Source organism: Gadus chalcogrammus, chromosome 12 (assembly GCF_026213295.1).
Source record: "Gadus chalcogrammus isolate NIFS_2021 chromosome 12, NIFS_Gcha_1.0, whole genome shotgun sequence".
In the NCBI taxonomy this organism is placed as follows: Eukaryota; Metazoa; Chordata; class Actinopteri; order Gadiformes; family Gadidae; genus Gadus; species Gadus chalcogrammus.
The window spans coordinates 16,413,074-16,429,326 of NC_079423.1; the positions used below are offsets into that span (position 1 = coordinate 16,413,074).

Genomic DNA, 16,253 nt, shown 5'->3' on the forward strand with positions numbered 1-16,253 from the left:
GGGGCGCCCCGGTGGTTGACCGTGTGGAGCGCGTACCTTTAAGGCCAGATCTTTACCACAGCGACCAGGGTTCGATTCCTGCCCTTGGCCCTTTGCCGCATGTCTTACCCTCCCTCTCCCATAGCTTCATCCTTATTATATTAATGACATTAACAAGAAATCATTGCATTCATTTAGCGCTTTTCCAGGCAATTAAAGCACTGAATCCATATTGGACAAGTCAATTAATGCAACGCCTGAAATAAAGGCTCCCCCGCATAAAAGTTTAAGGGAAAGAAACTATTTTTCCACGCACCATTATTACTAGGATATGTGATATTTAGCACAAACAAGGAGGGAGAGGGAGGGTTGTTGTTTTTAGACATTTAAAAACAATAACTTGTGACGTTCGTGCAATGGAAGAACTGGCAACTCATATAAATGAAGGAAACAACAGAGATCGTAAATGGTACAAATGATGTTGTAAAACAGGAACAACTGTCATGGATATGTGTTTCAATCCCACCACATGTTTGGGGACACCTGTTGGGAACCAATCAGCTCGGGCGTGTGGGCTTTTCCCCGGGTGGCCACGCTCTCTGTCACTCAAACCCCCCCCCCCCCCCCCCCTCCACCAGCCCGACTGCTGCCAGCTCCGCAAGAAATGAAGAATCCGGTTCCGCAATTTCCATGATTCAAACCTTCTGTCAACTAGAATTACGCTTGCGCAGAAGTTAGGTCAGAACTATGTGGGTGTGAATGTCACATAATATTCTCTTTGATAGAGGAAATATGCGTTAGTAACTAAAATTATCTGGAGATCATTGAGTCACGTAAGAGTTTTTATTTATGTTAACAGCAAAAATGTATTATAAACCTAGACGTAAATGTTTCTGAAAATGTGCTTTGGATGGCAATACAGCTAAAGTTAAAGTAAATACAACAGAATGCAACACTACGCAAACGTCACTCTATTTTGTAAAAAAAAAAGAAAAAAAAAGAAAGCCTGATGCGTTATAAAAGGAAATCGAAGTTAAGAGGGAGATCATTCTGTATGATCAATACTCCTCTTCGACCACAGATTCAGTGAGTCATGGCTCTGAGCCAACAGGGCGGGGGCTGCGGTCTACCTGCGCACCCAAGGAAGGTAAACAACGTGATGTGGGAGGGGTGACCACCCCCCCCCCCCCCCCACACACACACACACACACCAACACACGAGGATCAGGATAGGTCGGGCAGCATTAGCACACTGCTGTGGTGACGCGTGTCAAAGAGTTACAATCTCCGTCCAGTCCCAAAGAACACAGTCCTTCAATCCCCCTGGTCATAAAGAACACACAGTTGAGCCAGCATGAGTGCAAGTGTGAGTGTGTGTGTGTGTGTGTGTGTGTGTGTGTGTGTGTGTGTGTGTGTGTGTGTGTGTGTGTGTGTGTGTGTGTGTGTGTGTGTGTGTGTGTGTGTGTGTGTGTGTGTGTGTGTATGTAAGTGAGACTGTACATATGTGTGTGTGTGTGTGTGTGTGTGTGTGTGTGTGTGTGAGAGCATGTGTATGTAAGTGAGACTGTACATATGTATGTGTGTGTGTGTGTGTGTGTGTGTGTGCGTGCTAAAGTGCCTGCGTGCATTGCCGTGCGAACATGGGTGTGTGCCTGCAGATGGTACGTGCGTGCGTGCAGACATGTGTATGCGAGCGTGCGTGGGTGTGTGTGTGAGTAAGCCAGAGGCTCTGACAGAGGCTATAATATATCTGTCAAGCAGCATGTCTGAAGAACACGACCCTTCTCATTTCATTAGTGTCATATCGCCCCGGGCCACGCGCCAGGCTACTTCAGAGCACACTGGACATAAATATCAAAACGCAAATAAATCCCCGATCGACAGTGCCGGGTATCTGCCCGGGTATCTGGGCAGAACGATACGAGGATAGAGCAAGGGACAGAGCTCGCTGACCACGCTGAAAAAAACACCTGAGGGAAGAAATCGAGAGATCTATCTCCCCCCTCTCTCTCTCTCTCTCTGTCCCTCTCCCTCTCGTTCCCGCTCTCCCTCTCTCTCTGTCCCTCTCCCTCCCTCCCTCACCCTCTCTCTGACACTCTCTCTCTCTCTCCTGTCTCTCTCTCTCTCTCTCTCTCTAACTCTCTCTGTCCCTCTCTCTCCCTCTCTCTGTCCCTCTCCCTCTCCCTCTCTCCCTCCCTCCCTCCCTCTCTCCCTCTCTCTCTTTCTGTCCCCCTCTCCCCCTCTTTCTGTCCCCCCCCTATCTCCCCCCCCCCCCTCTCCCTCTCCCTCCCTCCCTCTGAACCTGCGACTCTCCCCGCCGCCCCCCCCCCCGGCTTCAGTGTGATGTCAGCAGCCGACCCGGTAGGGATTCCCCCATGGCTCCGGCCCAAGCAGTGAAGTCACACACCGCACATATTTTTCCTGCGTGTTTTTGGCAGGGGGAGCGCTGAGAGCCATGAGCCAGCGAGGGAAGTCGGCTTTTGACCGAAAAAAAAAAGGAGAAGAAAAAAAAGGCAGCTGACTGAATGCCAAGCTACACGCTATTGGCCTGGTTAGACTACAACCACATGTTGAGATAGAGGGTCTGTGTCTGTGTGCGTGTGTGTGCGTGCGTGTGTCTCCGTCTTTGTGTACACAAGCCTGTGTGTGTGTGCACGTGCGTGCGTTCAATGCGTGCGTTCGTGCGTGTGCGTGCGTGCGTGTATGTATGTGCGCCTGTGCGTGTGTGTCTCTTTGTGCACACAAGCCTGTGTGTGTGTGTGTGTGTGTGTGTGTGTGCGTGAGTGCGTGCGTGCGTGCGTGCGTGCGCATCGGCGCCTCTGCCTGCGTGTATTTATAGTGGGGACACACATGGCGGTGGGAGGAGACGATTCAAATAAAAAATGCAACACAGCCACTCTGACGGCGATCAGCGCGCTGCTGGAGCGCGCAGGGGCAGATGAAACCAGCAGTGGTCAGACCAGTTGGCCCAGTCCGCGTCTCCCGCCCGCCTGTTACTCATTCACAGCCATGGGCTACACGGTGTGTGTGTGTGTGTGTGTGTGTGTGTGTGTGTGTGTGTGTGTGTGTGTGTGTGTGTGTGTGTGTGTGTGTGTGTGTGTGCGTGTGCGTGTGTGTGCGTCTGTGTGTTTGTTTGCGTGAGAGTGTGTGTCTTTATGAGTGCGTGTCTGTGTGTGTGTGTGTAAGTGTTTGTGTGTGTGTGACTGAGTGAGTGACAGAGTGTGAGTGTGCATATGTGTGTGTGAGTGTGTTTGTTTGTGTGAGTGTATTTGTAAGCCTGAGTTTTTTGTGTGCATGTGTGTGTGTGCGTGTGTGTGTGTCTGTGTATGCGTGTGTCTATGTGTGCATGTGTGTGTGTGCATGTAAGTGTGTGTGTGTGAGCCGCTCGGCCTGTGTGTGCAGCTTGATGGCAGCGATACCACCGCCTCTTAACATACCTGTGGGCTAACGATAACCACGTCGGAGCGCTGTGGTGAAGAATAGGTGTGAATCATTAACCCCCCCCCCCCCCCCCCCCTACCCCCCACTGGTGGGCCAAGACGCATTCACAGATCTACGATTACTACGAGACTAACCCCAGGCTGAACAAAAGAGTGGGGGGCGGGTGGGAGTCCTGTGTTGTGGTTCGGGTCGGGGAACTCCACAGCCCACCCCCCCCCCCGGGGAAACGGAATCAAAAACGTTCAGGAAGGGAGACTGGGAGGGGGGGAGGAGGGAGGAGGGGGGAGGATTGCGCCTCCTAAAGTGGACACATCAGGATGCATCGGAACACGCTTGCACGCCGCTGGCGGTTCGGTTCGCAGTGCACACAAGCCTCTGTGTGTGTGTGTGTGTGTGTGTGTGTGTGTGTGTGTGTGTGTGTGTGTGTGTGTGTGTGTGTGTGTGTGTGTGTGTGTGTGATATGAACACACATCCCCCTGAGCCCCCCCCCCCCCCTCCTGACGCCATCGCCGTGGGGACGGAGCTCAGCGCCCTCTCCTGAGATCGACAAGCCGTCCACAAGCGGGAACAACCGACGCGACCGGCCAACCCACCGGTCAACCCGCCGGAACCATCAACCCCCGCGGTAACCGGGGCCGACCCTCCCCAACATGGCCGCCTGGCCGCCGTGCGCCTGCTCTTCGTTAGCCCGTGCCACAGGGAGGCCTGAGAGGATCTGAACTTGATCGACGTCCACCATGCGATCCTAATCCAGGGTGGGCTGGTCGCTACGTGGCTACGTGGCTACGTGGCTACGTGGCTAGACCTCCCCCCTCCCCCCTCCCCCCTCCCCCTCCCCCCTCTCCCTCACCCCTCCTCCAGATACAAGCCCCCCGGCCCGCCCAGACTAGACGTGCGCTGGGGGAGAACCATGGGAATGCTACCCCTGCGATGAACTTAGCTGTATTAGGGTTAGCGTTAGCGAGCAGTTTAGCCATATGCCACACACCGCTGCTCAGAGATTAGCCTAGCATTTAGCCGCTAAGCTGATTTGGGGGCTGGCATGATAAGGGGGTTAGGAAAGCTTCCCTGGGCACTTCAACGCGCTGTAGTCACGTTGGGCCATCACAGGTGGCCCGTCTTAGCGCGTGTGATAAGGCCGGCGTAATAAGCACATTTTTGTTAAAACGTAGAAGTTTAGGACAGACTTTTGTGTATTCAGGACAGGTCAAGTAACCAAACGTCTCCCCCACCCGCAGCCCAGTCTCTGGTTAAAGCCTAACTTTATTCAAAGACTGGCTGGACTTTGAGGGGGAATTAAGTTTTTAGCGGCTGGGTAGATGTACGTGGAATTTCTTTGGGTTGTTGGTGCCCCAACTGATTCCTAACTGATTTCTGACCATCTTAAAATGGTGACAGCGGTTTGAAAAAGTAAAAGACGGCCATTTCTGAAAACTTCCTGTTCCCCAAAACGATGTTCTTGTAGGCCTTCAGTGGGGTATTTATTCTCCTCACCCCCCTCTCTCTCTCTCTGTCTCCCCCCCTCCCCCCTTTCCTCTGGGTTTCAACATGTCTGGAGCCCCTCAGAATGAGGCCCCTCTCCTCAAACACAACCATGATTTCCTCGTCATTCCCTGACACCGCACTGCAGTGAGACAGCCTCCATTGTTAACTGCTCCCAGTTCTGATTTCAAAATGACCAAACCTTCTTCAGAGGGAAGTTTTTTTTTTAATTCACCGGATAACTCTGACAATGTTCCCCAGAAGGGCCACAACAAAGTGTTTTGTCCGCCCCCCCCCCCCCACCAGTAGCAGTGAGGTGAATTCCTGTGTTCCCTCGGCGTCTGCTGAAAATGATGCCATTGTCATATGGGACCTTGATTACAGTTATAACGTGCTTAGGCTTTTTTTTTTTTTGGAGAAGGCCTTCCTGTTTTTGTCTCCGATTCCTCTCAACACCTGTTGACGAGGGAGGTGAGAAACCCCGGCCAAATGTTGAGAGATTGGGGGGGGGGGGGCTGTAACACCTTGTTAAGTTTCATCTGTCACTCGCTCTTTCTGTGCGTCTGTCTCCGTCTCTGCGTGTCTGTCCTCGGTCGGTCTTAACCAATCAGAGGACGGAAAACTATTTATCAAGGGGGGAAATCTCCTGCCTTTCGAATGGCGAGAGGTGTGGTTGGAATGGGGGAGGGGCTGATAAAGTTACATTTCTGCCCAGCCTGCCTTCAATAAAAACACAATACAGGCCTTTGTGGGATTACACAACGCTCCCTTTGCATCATTGTTTGTCATTTTTTTATTCACGAAAAAACGATTGACCCTGCTAACGGCTGCTCTATTCATGTTTTGTACTTTGATGTTTAACATTCTGCTCAATCCGTACACAGAAATTACACAACATTTGAGAATTAGAGATGTGTGTGTTCTTTTTAAGGCAACACAACATCTGGTGTTTTCAAATTTCATTTCCCCTTTTATTCTACAGCGACCCAATGCATGGCGGGCGGGCGTGCCTGTGCTCATATATCATATAGGCGAGAGACGGAACCTCCATAAGTAAATCAATAACAGCATTATGTAAAAGTTATGATGCAGAGCCATACGAGACTAATTACGTCGCAAACGCCCTGGACATGCAACTGCAACTCCAAATGACGTATGACCTGATCAAACCCCCATAATAACCTAAATAAAACCGGCTGGAGATACAATAATGCTGGCTACTACAGGCTACTAAGTCTAATATCAGCTGCAGGACTATATGCACAGGAACGGACACAACAAACACCAGAGAAACGAACAGACCCGATCCATTGAGCAATGGTCTATAACAGAGGTCCATGGCGTAAAACCAGTATCACCAGTGGGTGTTGGGTGGTAATGACACGCAGCAGACCGGGGACCAGCCGATCCAGAAAAAAAACGTAGCCTACGAGTAGTTGGAATTTAATCGATGATCAAACCACGTATCCTATAGTTCAGGCAAAAGCCGCCGTTTTCTTAAGTGCAGTTGGAATAATAGCCCTGTTATATGCGGTGTTTTATGGTGGGATTACTCTAATGTCGACCCTCGTTACATTTCCCTCGGATCGGACACCTGGCAGCCGCTACGTATACAAACCGAGTATCGATCAGGGTCATTTTGATAACATCCCATCGATACGTGTGTCCTACTATAACGCGTTAACCCCGTCGTGAAGGCGGACGACGGGGATCAACGATACCGTTTAATTGACAGTGCATGCATGTGTGCGTATATATATCTATAAAAAGGGAATCAACTTACCTAATCACGCTTCCGTTTGGTTCCTGAGCTCTCGGGAACGGGCAGAAACATTCATGGTCTCCCTGAGAATCTACTACAGAAAAAGCTTGTTGTGTATCAAACATACGGAAAGTGGTTTCATGGGGTGGGATATAAACGCACGCATCAGCTCGCGTGTAATTCGGTTTGGGAGTTTGATCCAGAGGTCACTTCGTATCTGAGCCTCCTCATCAGAGGCGTGCTCGCAGTCGCAGAGTCAAATCATTGGTTGACAAACAGCTATCAGATGCAAATTCCTAACATCTGAATCAGCAAGGGGCCACCCCCCCCCCCCCCTCTAACCCCAACCCCCCCCTCCACTCAATAAAAAGGGAATGTCGGCCAATGCTAATATGTCAGGCATGGGAGTGTATAAATGAAAGCCCTCCGCCTGTTTGTCCATAGCAGAAATACGAGAGTCCGCTTGGTACGTGTCGAAAATGATTTATCACTCATCACACTCATGCACATTTTCTGTTACCGGAGTGCTACTACTAACACAACGCCAAAGTCCGGCCGAAACTTGAGAGATCGCCCCTTACACCCACCTCAGTGTTGGGGACCGTGTCAATCTTTTTGTCGACGGTCCCTTGACGAGTGAATCGCCCCCCGCCCCTTCCCAGTACAACAGGCAGGATGGGTGGTTCCTGTTGCCATAGGGGGAAGTAGGCAAGGTCGATGAATTAATGAATTTAGATTGGGAAACAAGCAGTTTCTTTATTTTTCCACGAATTTGCTTTCAGCAGCTATTTGATGTCCAGAGTTAGGCTATAACATCAAAGTGTAGGCAATTATGTATATAAGACCACTAGCTATCAGGTTATTATATATCGATATATCGGTATATAATTTATAATAAATATTCATATATATGACTATACATAATATAGTTTATATATATAAAATATATATTATATTTATATATACATTACGTACATACATGCTTTCTGTATATATCAACAAGATTACATGATATGGTGCCACATTTATTTGTTGTTACTATTCACCACCAAACCGTAATAAATACTAGTACAAACTTGGTATTAAGTTTCTTTAATACCAGAAAGTTAGATCAAGTATAAGCCCAACTGAAAAACCTATAACCCCTTTTTCATTATTCATAAAATGCTTGTATAAAGCTCTACAATTCGTTTATCTAATTCATGTGTGAGTAAGAGAGTGTGAGAGTGTGAATGTGTGTTTTCTTCGTTTTCTGTGTTATCTCTGAAACTAACTCCTGAAACTGGTACAAACGGTCTCCTATTGTAATATCACATAATTAAGACACACGACACCATGAGAGCAGGCAGTTAGCCTTTGTTAAATATATACACCTACACCTGTGGCTTTGGGTGTGGATAAATATAGTAGGCCTCAACCGCATTATATAAGGCTACTCTTCTGTGAGGGGAAATCCGATGTGATCCGTTTCTGCCCACTCTGCATTATTAACAAGCCTATATCAGATATGAATTTATTGTTAAGGTACTTGCGTACATTTGATTAAAGCACATTGAAGTTGTAATAAAAAAACGACAATACAATCATAAACAATGATAAAAGCCTTGATTAACGGTAGTCCTATTTATAATATGAACAAGGTCCGAATACAATCTATGGATCCTAACCTTGTTCGGTATTTATTGGTAATAGGGCGCCATCTAGTGGACAGATAAAGATATCAGCCATTAGGGCGCTAAAGCAGCTCCCAACCTGTTGCTTGGGACTTGTAGTCTGAAAAGGATTGCAGGTGTAAACTAATAAATGTAGATAATTAGCAGTACAATTATGATTAGAAAATGTTTAGCAGCAGGAGCCTTTTTATACAAACAGACTTCCCTAATGTTTTGTAGTTGCCACAAGCAAACCCATGATGTTTGTTCATATGTTGATGGGATTGATGTGTGGGGAAGCAGGTTTGGAACCACTGAATAAAACACTTGTCAAGTCACATATGTTCAAAACCTTCTTTTGTTTTTTAATGAGATGTCGAGAAATGCCAAGAATTTTCTTTCTCTAATTTGACTGTTGCAGTTAATTGGTTTCCAATGTTTGACTGGAATGCATTATTTAAAAGGTTAACACCATTCCCAAGGGGAGTGCTTTGAACGAATGGGTTTAATCAAGACTGTGAAGCTATAGAGCATGACGATGACTCAGCATTTGCAAGGTCATCAATGGAAAGACTTTAGAGTGGTAGTTTGGTCTGAGATGAAAAGGAGTTGGAGACAAGAACAGAACATATTCGGATAGTTACGTTAACGTTTATTAAAACCAGGGGGACTGTAGGTTGGCTGTGGTTGCATTCAGAAGCCGTGGTTAGACTGGGGAATGCGTAGCCCTTCAAACCGTCTGTTGTGATACATGTATAAATGTCTAGTGATGTACACATACACTCTGGCATGACTCAACACAAACCAAGTTTAAAAAACGACTTTGGCAGTTGGAACAATCGTAAACAACTCGTGTCTTTCAGTTGAATATTTACAGCCTCGCTAAATAAAGCTTTCGACGTAAAGTTCCACGTACAAAAACGGTTTGAAAAACAAAACCAAAAAAAACAACAACCCAATGTCGGTTTGGGTTTGTGATATTCAAAACGTTCCCGTTTGTAAGATTTCATAACTTACGTTGCACACACATTGCACACACAGTGAAAATATTACATGACATTCAAGGTGTAAACACAGAAAGCCTGAGAGAATGGAGCCCCCTAGGAGGGGAAATGTACACACTTTGGTTGGAGATGAACTGCCAGCTCTCGTGTCTAGCACCGTCACAGACCGTACAGGACGTACCGTAAATCGATGGTTTGGAAATAACCGCAATGTTGTTCAAAAAGCTAGACAGTACAAATGTAGAAATATATAAACAGAAAAACATAGAAATGCATCATCTGCATTCATAAGGCCCAAGTGCTAGTATATGGTTGTGTTATGATGTATTTACGATAGGGCTGAACGATTTGGGGAAGTAATCTAATTGCAATGTTTTTGACCAATATTGCGACTGCGATTTAATGTAAGATTTTTATAATTTATGAAGGTTCTTATGTTTTGTATTATTCACCAAAAAAAATAAATAAATCATTCTTTAGTATGACAAACACAACATTGGAAGCAGTCAACATAAAAACTGCTCTTTCATTTAGGCCAGGCCGATGTGTTGAGATTAATTTATATAATACCCTTCTTTATTTAACTATTGAATTGTAAAATAAAAATAAAAATAAATGAATCGTACTGATTTCCAGTCAGTAACGGTAACAAATAATACTTTTTTTTGCAGCCTTTGCGATTTTGCATATCGCGTTGTATTACATCGCGATTTCGATTTGAATTCGATTAATCGTTCAGCCCTAATTCACGACATGCAATTCAAGCGGTGAAAATGTCGATATGTAAGAGTGGAGCTGTTTTTATGGCGGTTGAATAAGCATAAATAGTACGCAACATTCGCTCCAAATGCCTAACTTTGTCAGCATCTCTCCAAAGAGAGAGGGAAAGCCATATCCATTAAAGCCTTTGCGGAAGATTAGCTTTCCTCCACAAAAAGAAACCAGCAAAATCGCGAAACCCCCCCCCAGAAAAAAGGAAATCCTAGCAGAGTAAGAATAATATGAAAGGCATTGTGTAACGTAATTGACCGTCTACAAACTTGATGCGTTATGGTGTCTCAACAACAAGCCATTTCATACTAGTCATCCCATTACAACAATAGACCTGAACTATTCATGCGATGCATATTTTGATAAAAGGTGGTTCCCATAACACCCGCTAGGCCAGTTTGTGTTTCCGTCTGTGCGGATCAGTCCTGATGTAACTAGTTTTGAACATTTAAAATGTAAAATCGTATTTGTTTACCGTTTATTGTGTTTCTTGTGTTTATTGTGTAGAGGCTAAGTGACATAGAGACCAGCTGCTTCGACCCGACGCACCTCTCTCAGCCCCATAAAGACCTCGAACCCCTGGAGGGCGAGGCGATGTGGGTGGAGGGCGTGGTCGATGGCGTGGCCCCCCCACCCACCACCTCAGCTCATGTTCTCCAGGTACACCGAGAGCAGCGGGCATGGGGCCTGGAAGTCCTCCTGCTTGTTGACCACCTCCGTCTGACGAGAACCGTTACAGTCCGAACCTGCCGAGGTTGGGAACACAGACACACACACACACACACACAGACACACACACACACACACACACAGACGCGCACACAGACAGGCAAGCACGCACACGACACGCAGGCACAGACACACACACACGAACAGACACACAGACACACAGACACGCACATTAAGAGAATTTCCACAAATAAAAATAAAAATGCAAATGAAATAAATTTCCTCCACCAAATCTCACAGATCCCTAAGACCATTTCATACTCAATAATAACGATAAACGTCTTCTACAGTCACCTGTAAATGTCCCCCGTAGCATCAGCCCTTTGCATTTTTCCCCCTCTGGAACCCCCTGAGCGTGTACTCCCAGCCCAAGAGCACTGTGGGTAATGTGGTTCTCGGGTGTACTCACTTGCAGACACCAGGTCCATGTACTGGCACAGGGCGTGGAGCAGCAGCCTCTCAAAGCTGCACGACAAACGCAAGAAACCGGATGTGAACACAAGATCACGTTTGTTGTTCCATTTTGTTAAAAAAACACCCGTGACCTTTAAGGGAGGTATCTAGCAGACTTTGGGGGAGTATCAGTCGGGATCAGACCACCGCTGACCCCCCTAATGACGGCAGATGCGTTGTGGATGATGATGGAGGAGGAGGAGCGTTGCCGGGGGTTACCTGCTGGCCAGTTTGGCGGTGTAGACGGCGTGCGGTTGGGCGTTGAAGAAGTTCAACACGGCCTCCTCCAGCACCTCTAGGGTACCCTGGGGAAGAGACGGAGAGCACAGCAGCAGGGTTACGCTAACATCCCGAGCTGAACGCCGGGGAATCGGCCCACTCAGCTGGTCTCAAGTTGGCCCACGGACGTCATTGGCCTGGGCCAGCCCGGGGTTGGCGTGGGGCCAGTGGGGGGCCAGCCCGGGGTCGGCGTGGGGGGCCAGACGGACTCACCATGGGGATCTGCTTGCGTCGCAGACTGCAGCGCAGGCGTCGGTCGATGCGCAGGAAGCAGGCCTGAGCGGGGAACACGTCCGCCACTGTGGAAGAGCGGTGGTCAGTGATCGGTCGTCGGTCGTCGATCGATCGGTCATCAATAGAGCATTACTACCATCAATAATAATAATGGCCCATTAATTGTATGAACTAACAGTAACCGTGCGGTAGATATACGAATTCTTGGAATATACATACGTTCTTCATACTGCAGTATGATCTGCTGAAAAAAAGCTATTACAACAAACTGAATAGACTATGAAAAATCGGACAAACTACCCAAATCACACAGAATAACGATAAACCCTGCCTTTATCAAAGCCAAGAAAGTGTGTTGCTGGCTCTTGAGTTGACCTCAGTCTGACCTACGACTCTCTGCTTTTGAATAATATGAATGTGTCGAACGTCTTTTACACTTCAGGCCTATAACGACCTGCACTTTCACAGCTGAACGCTTTGACCTGTTTTAACAAATCCCTGGAGCATTTTCCCTCGATGATATGCTCAACAGACTGTGGTGCTAACAAACACGCTCTGGTTTGGTTGAAGCCAGGGCTCCGGGTCTGAACCCAGTTAATTCTGGTTCGGTTCGTTTTAGGGGAGAGAGTGGGCCGACCCAATTGGACGAAGCAAACCAAAACACAATACAATGTGGGTTGAAGGTTCACTGCTGCTGCGAACTGAAATTAATAAAAAATAGCCTGGGGACTTTCCCGAGCTGAAAATGATCTAGGGATCTGATTGCGGCCAGATGAGGAGAATCAGGAAGTGGAAGCACTAATCTGAATGTGGTCTGACGATGATAAAATGAAATGTTGGAGACAGACAAAGATACACTGACTTTATTTATTATTCTAAATGACATGTATGACCGTGTCTGACATGTATGACCATACATACATCTATATAGTGGGTGTTGTTGTCTATATTATACAAAATATTTATTTAATACTGAACGTTTTCTAACATTCCAGCAGACCATAAAGCAAGAATTTAAGAACCATGTACCTTTAAATAAATGAGTAAAACATCTTTATTTTATTTTTTTAATCAAAAATAAAAATGTTTTTCGGCCTTTTTACTCCTTCGGCCGAAACCGAAAATTATGTTTTGGGCCATTTTCGGCCAAACATTTTCGGTGGCCGAATATTCGGTGCATCCCAAATATATATTTATATATATATATATATATAGTGCAAGTGTTGTTCCTCTCACCGTTGATCTGCTCCTTGAGGAGTCGGCTCTTGCTCTTCCGGGCCTCCTGCTCCAGCAGGGCCAGCAGTCGCTCCTGCTCCTCCCCCGAGCGGTTCATGAAGTCGTCCCAGTGCTGCAAAACAAGGGCACCCAGGAAGTCAACCACAGGAAGTGGACCACAGGAAGTGGACCACCGGAAGTCAACCACAGGAAGTCAACCACAGGGAGTGGACCACAGGAAGTGTTGTTAAACACGAGATCTTGTCTATGTTAGCAGTGAAATAAATAATAACGATCGGAGCGATTTGATCGATTCCTCCAGCGATTGACAACGAGTAACAGTGAATCATTTAATTTCCTCCTCTCCCATACATACTAGGAACGTTATGTGTCTCATGGGTTAAACCTCCTCTGAGTGGAGGTGAGGAACAAGAGGTGGCCCCGGGGGGGACAGACCCCCGGGGGGGGGGGGGGGACACAGACCTCGGCGTAGCACTCGTTGGTGCAGGCCTCCGTGAAGATGGAGGGCAGGGCGGGGTGGGAGCCCACCTCCAGCTCCTCCACACAGCACTCCTCCTTCTCCAACAGGTTGGCCAGGTGGAGGGCTAGGGGGGGGGGGGGAGGAGGTGGAGGAGGAGGAGGAGAAGAAACAGAGAGAGGTTCTGATGAGGACCTGAGTCGGGTGAATGTGTGGGAAGGGGATGGATCTCTGCTTTAGTGAAGTGCTTTGTTTTAATGTGGCTGTATAAATACATTATAAACATCGTGGTCCTTATTATCCCCGTATACTCAGCTCATCATCGTAATCACCATCGTGATGAGGACCATAATAATCATCGTTTGCAACATAAAGTCATTGTTGATGACATTATCAAATGTAATGATGATATTTATTTATCATCATGGTTATTATAATATATATTATCATCATGATTACCATTATTATTACAATCAATATTAACACAATCATCATTGCCATCATATCATCCTCGATCGGTATTCCTCATGGGGTCACACTCTGATGATGAGTGAGTGAAGGGAGGCTGCGTGAGTGAGGGTGATGAGTGAGCGAGTGAATGAGTGAATGAGTGAGGGTGATGAGTGAGTGAAGGGAGACTGGGTGAGTGAGGGTGATGAGTGAACGAGTGAGGGTGATGAGGGAGTGAAGTGTTCCGGTGTTCCTACAGTTCTCCAGGCGCTGCAGGCTCTTCCTGCCCTTGGCGCGGGGCGTGAGCTCCGAGTTGCGGTTGGCCTTGCTGATGTAGAACTGCTTCTTCCGGGCCGAGGAGACGCGCTTGGCCGGGGAGCCGGGCAGGGAGGAGCAGCGGCGCTCCTCAATCAGGCTGCGGAGACCGGGACGAACATCTGGGTTATGAGCACACTCCTCTTTAATGGACTCCTTGCCTCCAGTTCACCTAGACTCTGCATGGCCTCCCCTCTACTGAGCCTCGTGTACCATCTTATCCTGGCTGTCTTTGTTGTATACGGGGAATAGGTTAATCTAGGGATTATAAGTGGGTTCTATGTACATCTATACTCCAACGAGGGCGATATATGTTGTTGTCTCTCTTTCTTCTGACAAATGTACTTATTCTCATGTAAATGTACCAGGAACACATTTGCTTGAATTACTTTAAGTAGACTATAATTGAACTTAACTATTACCACTTACTGATTAATAAAGTGTAAACTAAATCTTGTTCAAGAAAGGCCTACAGGTCACAACCACTACAACACTGTACTCTCCACACTGAAGTAGGCCTTGAGTGAATGGTACTTATTCCGCCACTGTGCACTGCTGAGACAATGCAGAGGCTGTAGGGCTCTGAGTGCAGCATATTTTCCCAGCTCAAGTCCAGATCTCTCAGCTTCGGTGAAACTGGGTCAGTGGGTCTCAGATTCAAGCCACGCCCTCATCCGAACACCCCCCCCCCCCCCCCCCCCCCCCCCCCCCCCCCCCCCCCGCCTTTCATTGGCCACTGAGTTGTGCTGACGCCATATTTAGCTCTTGCCCTGCAAAGCCTCAGTGTTATGGCTTAATGTTTAGAAGAAAATATATGTATGAGGCAATGATCCATTTTTTTTTTATGGGGATTTAACACACAATCAATTATACATTATTTGTTTGGTAGTTTTCAACAGTAACAATTTGAATCAGGGTCATTTACCTTGGTTAAACTACTTGATTATGTTTATAAAATGTTTTTGATACACATTTCAAGAATTCTTGCAATCATGCAATGGAATAAATACCGGTGTTGCTCACAGGTGTTGCCGGCAACGCAACTGCCCAACCCGTACTGGAAACCAATGCATACATAACACTACAACTAGCCTGTTACAATACCAGTACACTGCCTATGGTCGATATATATACTTTCGGGAGCAGGAAATGCATTGCAAAAGCATTACAGCGCTAAAATGAAAGATAACAATTATTTTACTATGGAGCCGATTAAATCGTGCAGAGTTGGGCTTTAAACCCAAGCTCCTTTAACAGATGTGACAGCTAAAGCTAACACAGAAATAGACTGGCTTTGACTCACATGAGATCCTGTTCTTCATGTCGATCATTGGACAAAACAACCATCTTACGCATATGAAGGTGACCTACGACGTCTTGGAACTGTGAATAAGCGACTCTTTGAAGATAGATAGGACTCAAGTATACAGGGCTGATAGCTTCTATTGGGGGTCTGATTGCACACAACACAGAATGTCTCCGCCCACACGAGTGACAAAGCAGCGCCACAAGGGGGCGCCACACGCACCTCTTAACAATTACAGGACTGTAATGAGAATTAAATATCAACACAAATAAAGAAATCAATCAAGAAAAAAAAACTTTAAAATTATCAGAATATATATACACAATATATCTGTATGTACTAAATAAGAGAATATCTTCGTACAATTTGACACTGCTTTCCGATCACGTTGTTGTTGGCGTTTGTGTGCATGTTACCATAACAGCACATTGAATGGGTCTGTATGGGCCAATAAAAAAGATTGCCCTGAAAAGGTCGCAGTCCTGAAAGGGTTCCCACCGCCAGAATACACAGGCCTTCAAATTGTTTAATTTCTTTGATTTGTTCAAGTTTTAAGGGATTATTCCAGGGTGCTAAATTATTGTTTATTACCATCTTATTGTGTGTCGGAATATGGTTGGACCAAACTAAGCGATATTTTCCATTTTTAAGTTTATGTGATGCGAAAATGAGGTCTGAGAAGGAGGGAGATCCGACGTCTCTC

The 16,253-nt window shown here is 46.7% G+C and overlaps 2 protein-coding genes across 3 annotated transcripts in view; both read right to left on the minus strand.

Annotated features, from left to right (window-relative positions):
* Positions 1-6,935, minus strand: part of arid3a (AT rich interactive domain 3A (BRIGHT-like)) — a 43,811-nt gene extending 36,876 nt beyond the window's left edge. For both annotated transcript variants that reach the window (XM_056603642.1, XM_056603640.1), the window contains exon 1: positions 6,686-6,935. The gene's annotated coding sequence lies outside the window, so the exon portion shown is untranslated. The remainder of the gene's footprint in view (positions 1-6,685) is intronic.
* A 1,993-nt stretch (positions 6,936-8,928) lies between these two features.
* On the minus strand, positions 8,929-15,720 carry r3hdm4 (R3H domain containing 4). The gene is made up of 8 exons (XM_056604392.1): positions 15,548-15,720; positions 14,187-14,344; positions 13,485-13,606; positions 13,023-13,134; positions 11,766-11,851; positions 11,493-11,578; positions 11,230-11,285; positions 8,929-10,837 (listed from the first exon to the last, which is right to left on the minus strand). The coding sequence occupies exons 1-8, from the start codon at positions 15,598-15,600 to the stop codon at positions 10,734-10,736; spliced, it is 777 nt and encodes a 258-aa protein (XP_056460367.1). The 5' UTR covers positions 15,601-15,720; the 3' UTR covers positions 8,929-10,733.
* Positions 15,721-16,253: the final 533 nt, after the last annotated feature.

Bases quoted from the DNA above. Each gene is read 5' to 3' on its own strand.
- r3hdm4 (XM_056604392.1), bottom strand. From the start codon at position 15,600: ATGCGTAAGATGGTTGTTTTGTCCAATGATCGACATGAAGAACAGGAT. The intron at 13,607-14,186 runs GTAGGAACACCG...CCCCCCCCCTAG, and splicing joins CCTGCAGCGCCTGGAGAACT to CCCTCCACCTGGCCAACCTG. The intron at 11,579-11,765 runs GTGAGTCCGTCT...TCTCTTCCCCAG, and splicing joins GACGCAAGCAGATCCCCATG to GGTACCCTAGAGGTGCTGGA.